At 43.8% G+C, this 9,417-nt stretch overlaps 1 protein-coding gene across 1 annotated transcript; it reads left to right on the plus strand.

Annotated features, from left to right (window-relative positions):
- The first annotated feature begins 1,646 nt into the window (after window positions 1-1,646).
- Window positions 1,647-9,229, plus strand: LOC311269340 (polyunsaturated fatty acid lipoxygenase ALOX15B). Its single transcript, XM_084373424.1, has 15 exons — window positions 1,647-1,730; window positions 3,695-3,875; window positions 4,110-4,365; window positions 4,592-4,673; window positions 4,838-4,927; window positions 5,012-5,127; window positions 5,307-5,479; window positions 5,568-5,711; window positions 5,920-6,123; window positions 6,446-6,532; window positions 6,613-6,782; window positions 7,440-7,555; window positions 8,188-8,288; window positions 8,440-8,610; window positions 8,779-9,229. Exons 2-15 carry the CDS (start codon window positions 3,720-3,722, stop codon window positions 8,956-8,958), a joined length of 2,046 nt encoding a protein of 681 aa, XP_084229550.1. The 5' UTR covers window positions 1,647-1,730; window positions 3,695-3,719; the 3' UTR covers window positions 8,959-9,229.
- The last annotated feature ends 188 nt before the right edge of the window (window positions 9,230-9,417 follow it).

The following is a 9,417-nucleotide window of genomic DNA, read 5'->3' on the forward strand; positions in this document are numbered from 1 at the left end:
GTGTTTCTGGTAACAAATAATCCCTCTTATTCAGAAATAACAAACTTGGATCAATTTTGGACACCAAAACTCAGGTCACCGTTTCACTCCACTGGCCGCCATTTTATATAAATAGGGTCTGCTGCCCCTACTGGTGCACTATGTGGGGATGTAGCTCAGTGGTAGAGCGCATGCTTCGCATGTATGAGGCCCCGGGTTCAATCCCCGGCATCTCCACGTTTTACCGTTCATGTTAACCGAGCAAATAACACAATGCGAAACATGACATTTATATTTGGTATTGGCTATAACTCTAACAATCCATTATAAGAGTAAAAAGTAACCTTCCACCATGCTGAAACGTTATCATAATGATTAATCTGACCTGTTGTTGTTGCTGTCATAAACACAGAAGTATTTTATTATATAATACCGGATTATGTAATCTGAACCGTTCTGACCTCAGTCGCTTTTATTTTGAATGTTAGGTGCTCAAACCGGAAATCGTAAATCCACATTACTCTTCTCGTTTAATGGTGAAAATGATATTCTGATATTTCTTTTTGTATTGTAGGTGGGCTGAAATTCCCACCTGCTCGTCACAGTCAGGCCGTTATTATTCTGACAAAATGTAACGAACACTTTTGATCCTTCGTGAAAAATAAAGATCGAGATTGTTAAAAAGAACTGGTTCCACTGGGGCTCGAACCCAGGACCTTCTGCGTGTAAAGCAGACGTGATAACCGCTACACTATGGAACCAACTGACCCTGCAGGGCCTCAAACCAGCCTATGAACCAGTGAGAAGAACCAGCTGACTTAAGTTGACGTATTTACACTAACTGTACTGTTATTTACATAATGCATTACTCTTACCACTAACGTTCGTTCTGTAGGCTACTTAAAATATATAAAACACGTCTATATATCTAGAAACATGTATGAACCTAAAATATACTAACAAAAAAATAAATAAAGTGTCATAGAGGCACTAAATGAAGGCTACACCGACTTTAATGCAGTTGTAGCTGTAAAATGTAGGTATCATTAGATTAATGGAGAGGAGGCGGGATCAGATACATTTACACTTCTTTACACTCCTTTTCAAACATGTCATTAGAATTGCCTGTTTTCATATACAATACTCTTTAGTTGTTTGTTTGTTTGTTTATGAAAAAAAATGAACACGTTCAAAATAAATATTTCAATCAATCAAATCAATACGTTTACTCAATTTACTGCAATTTTCAGACTTGAGTTCATGCAGCACCTGGACTAAATTAGCTCACTGGCGCCACCTGGAGCAGCTACAGCAGTAAATGTTGCTTTAACATGAATGTACAGACAGTACTTCAACTACATGAAGCTGACATTTCTCTACTTGAGGTCGTATTGATGACATTTTTACATCGATAAATCATTTTGTAAAAATAATACGTCTACAGAGCTTTAATAAAATGACACGTTAAAGCAAAACGTTGTCTGTTGGCAGAAGTAAAGGACCAGAATACGACGACGCATCATATGATCTCATCATGTTTAAATGTTAACGTCCTAAATAATAATAACACACCTTTCAATTATGTTTCATTCTGAAACTCTCTGACAGGATGTACTCAGGTGTTCAGGTACAACCAGCAGGAAGTGGAGGTGTTGCAGTGGGCGGGGCCTTAAAAAGAGAGAGAGATGTGCACAAACCTGCAGCCGCCATTCAACACATCAGCAGCACAGAGAGGAGGTGTCGCACTGCAGGTAGGCTTACCTGTCTGTCTGTCTGTCTGTCTGTCTGTTTATATTAATCCACTTAATCCTGATCGTGACCTTTAACCTCTGTAAACTCCTCTCTAATCTTAAAGTACCTACTTTTACCTTCTTACATCTTTAATATGACGTTCAACTTAACTTACATCAGTCACTGGAATATTAAATATGATGTGTAAATGTTATTTTCTGTACATATAATGTTTTAATTGAAGTCTAACATTGAATGCTGAGTATAATTTTTGGAAGTGATGATGACACTGATGAAAGGTCAAAGGTCACAGCAGCCTGACCCGACAGATGAAAACACATCAGTTCATCGGGACGTCTCCTGAACAGTCCCCCAAAATATTGAACCTACATCTGAGATCTTAAACAGTCTGTTAAACAGTGATACCAGGTGTCACCAGAAAACAGGTTTTCTCCTCACGTTGCTGTTTGCATTTTATTCATGAACTGAACACAAATCTGAAAAACCAGCGCAGTTTGAAGGCAGGTGAGACCTGAGCACAGCTTTATTTATGGTCTGTAACAGACAGAAGAAAAAACTTTAACTAAAGGAAAAATAGAGACGAATCTGAACCTGCAGTCTTTCAGTCAGACGAAGAAACACGTGAGGCTGAAATTTGTCCACAAAAATCTACGAAGATTAAAGTTTCCAACAATAAAAAGGAAAAAAATGAATGTTTATGGTTTAAATTGAGCTGTTCTCTAAAGGAGATTCAGATTTTCCCAACACTCAGAAACATCTGAGAAATAAAGCTTTACTCATCAGCTGCTCTCTGAACAGTTACTGTTACTTTTGTTACCATCACAACTAAAATGGACAAAAAGCTTCTCATGTTTTGTTGAGATATCTTTATTGATTTCTCTGCTGTGTGTTGAATTTAAACACAGAACAGGAGGTTTCCTCGTCATGAGCCGATGAAAGAAGGAGGTGACCTGGAGGATGAATGAGTGTTTCTCTGTCAGGTTGACAGATGTGTAATGTGACACACTCGACGCCCACGCTAACAGTCGCTGCCGCTCATTTCCAAGTCAAATATCAGCGACATAAACAAATGAGCTGTGAATCAGCTGCCGCGGTAACAAACCCGTTCAGCTCTGCAACAGAAAACGTGCTTTCTGACAGCTGTGTTTCTCTGGAAGTAGGCGACACCACAACATTTGTTTTTACTACAAAATCAACAAAGACGACCTGAAGCACTGATATCAATACTGATACTTAACATGGTGTCATTTTAACTCTATAATTTATATCATGTAATCCAGAACACCACCTACCACAAACACTGAGTCATTATATCCACATCCACACACACAGTACCACTGATCCAAAGACCCACTGACTGAAAAAGAAGTCTGATTGTCTGTAAGACAGTATCAGACACACGTGTAAATATATGTATAACTCACTTACTCTTCATACGTGAGTTCATTTATCACCAGAGAATGACTTTTGATACTTCAGTGTTTAATATCAGACACTGATGTGTGCAGAGGCATAAAAACACACAAGCAGTCGCAGAGTTCACATTAGGAACTACATTCAAATACAAGTTATGAATGTAATTTTAAAGGTGCAATATGTAAGAAAAAGAAAACTTTTACATCATGTCAAATGTAAGCTTATGAGAAAATGAGGCTACTTCTCACTTGATTCATGAGCTCAGTCAACAGTTTGCTGATGGTTTCATGGTCTCGATCTCTAGTTTCAAATCTTCTCCAACACATCATGATGTTCATTTATGAATTATGTTCCCATTTAGTGTAAAATAGTTGATAAAGCAGGGTGTACCTGGGGGCTTTCAGTCAGATTACATCAGCATATCCTCGTTAGCTCCATCCTCTTGTCCAAATATGGTCACTTTTTCCTAAAGAAAACAAGATGGCGACGGCCACAAGGCTAAAGTTTTGACTGGACTGTCACTGAACCTGCAGTCTGTCCTCTCCAGCTGCGTCACCTTCCCGTCCGACATCATGGCTTCCTGTCAGGAGTTTGAGGTGACTGTCCACACCTCACCTGGTCCCACCTGTGGAACCTACAACCGCCTGTGGCTCAATCTGATTGGCTCACAGGGGGAGACTCCGCCTATCAGCGTGAACGAGGGCGACCATCATCTCCTGCCTGGATCGGTGAGTTTCATCAGGTTTTACACAAACAGAGCCGTCAGAGACGAGTCAAAGTCTCTAAAATGAAATAATATTGAACAAATCATTCAAACGGATCATCCAGAACCAATAACTGAACCAAAATATTTAGCTTTAAGGTTCTGTAATGACTTGGGAAACATTTCTTAATATCTAACACGTGTATTCACTCCCCCTCACCGTCTGACAGCTCCATAACTCAGCCCTCTGTCCTGACAGGTGTGTCCAGTTCTGGTCCGGGCCAGCGAGCCTCTGGGTCGTCTGGTCCTGATCCGGCTGCGTCTGGAGGCTCGGCCCGGATACCCCAATCTGGACTGGCACTGCATCCGGGTGGAGATCCGTGAAGTGGCAGACAGCCGGGCAGAGGAGGGAGGGCGAGGTGGGACGGGACCTGAGGGTCCAGAGGTTCTGGTGTTCCTGTGTGACAGGTGGCTGCGGACAGCAGATGGCGACGTTGAGCTGCGGAGCGGAAAGTGTAAGATGAGTTTATCAGTGCTGAGAAGAAAGAGATCCTCCACACTGGACCTTTACGTTTGTGCAAAGTTCAAACTGTTTTTTCTATAAATGTCACTTTGAATTCCTTTTTGTTCAGAAACAGAATTAGTGAGTTTAAAAATTTAAGTCAAATTAAAAAACAGCTTCATGAAGGGACAGTGTATCCAAACGTGTGAAGTCTCCATTGAGTCCTTATTCCTCTGCAGTGTGTTTGCTGAAGGACGAAACAGAAGAGAAACTGAAGCAGCAGCGACTCAAACAGCTGCAACATCAACAGAAGCTCATCAGGTAAACCAGCGAGCAGACATCTACAGGTACCGTTACAAATGTCCGGGTCTACAAGAGAATAAAGTTCTGAGCCAGGCCGGCCGGCTGTCTACTGTCTGTACGTGTCTGTCCGTCCACCTGTCCAATTTTGAGCATACCATGTCCAAACTATGTTGTTATTCCAGATGGCGTCAGTTCGTGGATGGCGCTCCACACTGTCTCGACGTGAACAGTGTGTCTGAACTCGGGCCGAACCTCAGCTACACACACAAGAGGTGAAGACACACACTTAATGATTAAAGACAGAAGCAGAGATCAGGACAGAAACATGACAGAGATGTTTGTTTGTTTGTCTTCAGTCCAGCTCCGAACCTGCACTACCTGAGAGGCTTCGACAGTCGAGCGGAGGCCTGGAAGAGTTTCACCGAGCTGAAGACGTTTTTCTCCCACAGCGGACACCAGAACAACGTCGCCCGTGAGAAAACAGTCCACTGATCTGTCAGTGCTCTCCTACAACACTGTTGGACTCGATACAGCAGAACCAGACATCACTCTTTTTATTCCACCCATTCTTCTTCCTTTAAAAAAACCCTGCTTCCTACATTACCCACAATGCAATACAGAGTGATTTCAGGTGTCTGTTTTCTCTCTCAGGGTTCGTTCACGCTCACTGGACGGACGATTGGTACTTCGGCTACCAGTGTCTGAACGGCTGCAACCCTCTGCTGCTGCGTCAGACCCGCCTCCTGCCTCCAAACCTGCCCGTCACCTCTGACATGCTCCGCCCCTTCCTGCCTGAAGACTCCTCCCTCGAGCAGGAGCTACAGGTGAGCGTGTTGTTACCTGACCTCCAGCTGTTCGTATTGTTTTGACGTTTATTTCAGCTGCTCCACTCGCTGCTCTCTGATTCGACAGAAGGGGACTGTTTACCTGTTGGACTACGAGGTTTTGGACGGCGTCCCGGCCAACGTGATCAACGGGAAGCAGACGTACCTGTCGGCCCCGCTGTGCCTCCTGCACCTGAACCAGCAGGGACAGCTGCTCCCCATCGCCATCCAGGTGAGCTCCAGGTGCTCCAGGTGATTTTTACAGATCACAGATGTGAACCTTTAGTTGGATTTTAATGTTTTCAAACTCAGAAGTTTTAAAGGTATAATACGTAATAATTATTATACCTGTTCAAATATCTAAAAACAACCTTGTTCTGTGTTTTGTCGAGTTGTGTTTTCACATTATCCCAAATGTCAACAATGATTTTCTCCTCTAGTTGCAGCAGACGCCCGGTCCTCAGAACCCGGTCTTCCTGCCCTCTGACGCCGGCTGTGATTGGCTGCTGGCGAAGATTTGGGTCCACAGCTCCGACTTCCACTGTCACCAGTTGGCCTCCCACTACCTGAGGACTCACATGATGGGCGAGCTGAGCTGCGTGGCCACGCTGAGACAGCTGCCCGAGCTGCACCCGCTGCACCAGGTCCACAAGCTCACACCAGCTTCATGTTCTGAGAGTCAAAGAGGCGATGAAAGGAGATCAATGATAGACAAAAACCTGCCGCCTACATTACCCACAATGCAACGTAGCCGCTAAGTGACATCACTGGAGGCAGTTTATCAGATGACATGCAGCATACGACTTTCCAACACCTGTAAACACACTTTAATGTGGAAAACTGGTGGAGTTTCCCTTTAAGTTTAGTCGCAGACTTTACATTAGGTGTGACTCTTTACATTGAACTCACTGAATCAGATCGAACATTAACCTGAAGTGAAAACAGACTCGGTGTTTCTGTTGACAGCTGCTGATGCCTCACGTCCGGACTTCACTCCAGATCAACCTAAAGGCCCGAGCGTCTCTGCTGGCTGCAGGCGGTGTGTTTGATAAGGTTTGTGATCAGCTGTGACAGAAGTATTAAACATATTCAAACTGATCACAGGTCAGTGATCTGTTCTCTCCTCTCTTCAGGCGTGTGGCTGTGGTCTGCAGGCGCTTCCTGTTCTTCTCTCCCGGGCGTCTCAGAGGATTTATTACCGATCTCTGTGTGTCCCTGAAGACCTGCTGGACCGAGGGTTGGACAGGCTGCCTCAGAGCCTCTATGCTCAGGACGCTCTGAGAGTCTGGGACGCTCTGCACAGGTAAACATGCCGCCACGCTGATCACCGCCATCGTGTGACCGCTTGGTGTAATCAGGGTTGTTAGAAGGTTGGTTTAACGTTACAGGAAACGTCTCCAACGTCTCCAGGAATTGTATGTTAGTCTAAATGATGGAAACACAAATGTGTGTGTTTGTCGGTGTGTGTCCTGACAGAAGCTACTTTCGGGCCCTTTTCCTCTGACGTCACTTTTAGGGTGGGAAGCTCAAATTGTGTCTCATAAACGTTGAGAATCTGACAAACTGTTTTCATTTCACGGCTTCCTGATTGATCAGCACTAAAGACAAGAGACATCAGAGCGTATCTCAAGGTGAAACAACAGGTTAGCATCCATTAGATAACAGCTAACATTAGCATTCAGCCACATTCCAGTTAATGGATGATAGGCATGAAATATCAGCACATATCTGAGACATTTGTCTAAATCTGGCAGTGAAACACACAGGATGTAATCAAAGCTAGACAGCGGCCGAATGCTGACGTCAGCTCACGTAATATGTTGTTTCACCGTGAAACTCGTCAGAATGAACCTCCAGACATGTTTTCAGTTGTTGATCAGATGGAAAGTTTGTCACTGAGGTGAGGGGAGTCTCCACGAATCAATGTGTGTGTGTGTGTGTGTGTGTGTGTGTGTGTCAGGTTCGTGGTCAGCTGGGTGGATCTGTATTACAGAGGAGACGATGACGTGCAGGACGACTCTGAGCTTCAACACTGGATCACCGACATCAACACACACGGATTCACACACGACTCAGGTGTGTGTGTGTGTGTGTGTGTGTGTGTGTGTGTGTGTGTGGGTGTGTGAGCACAATTGTATTGAGTATTTATTCATCAGTGTTTTTTTTCCATCTGTAGAAATAAATTAATTGATGTGCTACTTTGGCTCTAATGCAGCATGTAATCTGTAAGGTAACTAGTAACTTAAGTTATCACATAAATGTAGTGGAAGTATGAAGCAGCAGACAGACAGGGCGGGGAGGGGATGAAAAAAAATCTGAAAAGTAACGAGTAAATAAAAGTGTCACATCAATGTAGAGTAAAAAGTACAATATTTACTTCTGAGATGTAGTGGAGTAGAAGTACATTACTGATATAATGGAAATACTCAAGTAAAAGTAGTAAATAAGTAAATATACTTAGTTACATTTCATGAAAGCAAAATTCAAGATACATGTTTTTTATTGGACAGTAGGGGGAGGAAAACTGTAATCTGTAAAGTAACTAGTAACTAAAGTAATCACATAAATGTAGTGGAGTGGAAGTATAAAGTAGCAGAAAATGGAAATACTCAGGTAAAGTAAAAGTACCTCAGAATTGTACTTAAGTACAGTATTTCAGAGGATGTACTTGGTCCCTTCCTGTTGTCATGGAGACGGTCTGTCCTCAGGTTTCCCCCCGTCCTTTCAGACCAGAGCTGAAGTGTCAAAGTTCGTCACCATGATCATCTTCTCCTGTTCAGCGCTTCACGCTGCGGTCAACTTCTCTCAGGTGAGTCACCTGCAGGACGCCACCGCCATCTTGATTTGTCCTGATGTCATCGTTTGTCTAGAGTCAGTGTTTGGTTTGTCCTCTCTGGGCTTCTGTAGAAACATGGTGGTCTCTCTCTCTGTCTGTCTCTCTCTCTCTGTCTGTCCTCCAGTTGGATTTCAGTCTCTGGATGCCGAACTGTCCGGCCTCCATGTCGCGTCCTCCTCCGCAGGTCAAAGGCGCGGTGACGGAGGACGACATCGTGTCCTTCCTGCCGGACGTGAACTTGACCTGTCGTGTCCTGACGATGCTGGCTCTGCTGTCGCAGCCCGCCACCAACTTTGTGAGGCTCCGCCCACACACACACACACACACACACACACACACACACACACACACACCTCGTTCTCATGTAACTAAGTACATTTATTTAAGTACTTTACTTTACTTAAGTCGTCTAAAGGTTCAATATAAAAGACTAACGTCCGACTCTCTCTGTCTCCCCCTGCAGGTTCCTCTGTGTCACTACAGCGAGGCCATTTTCAGAGACGACGCCCACCGCAGGCTGGTGGAGGCCGTGCAGACTGAACTCAAGGCCATTTCTGATGACATCACAGAGCGTAACAGCCAATTAGAGCTGCCGTATCCGTACCTCAGTCCGGACTGCATCGAGAACAGCGTGGCCATTTAAACCACGTCAGCAGAGCGTCCACAGCCGTGTGATTGTTGTATTCATGTTCCTGACGACTCAGCTTCATTCTGATGTTCACAGCTTTTCTTCAGGACAGTTTTTAATCATCAAACCTTCAACAATGATTTTATATTATTGATGTAAAATCAAACATATCTGAGTGGTTTTGTTCATTTCTGTTTCATCTTCCCTTTAATTTTTAACAAAACACCATCAAACCTGTGAAACACTGCAGCCTTCTTCAGAAATGATATGAAATAAAATAATTTGTAGTAAATGTGCTTTTATATGAACAAACTCAACAAACTGGTTGTTCCAGTTCACGCATGCAAATCTGAACTGCTGCACAATGCATGCTGGGTAGATTTGTGTCCTCCTCGATCCTTGTTCTGACGCCATGTGGACGATGATCTTGTGAAATCAAGGCGGCCGCAGCTTTTAGAGCTTTTTGAAGCTGAT

This window comes from Pagrus pagrus (assembly GCF_965226575.1).
Source record: "Pagrus pagrus genome assembly, chromosome: 14".
Taxonomy (NCBI): Eukaryota; Metazoa; Chordata; class Actinopteri; order Spariformes; family Sparidae; genus Pagrus; species Pagrus pagrus.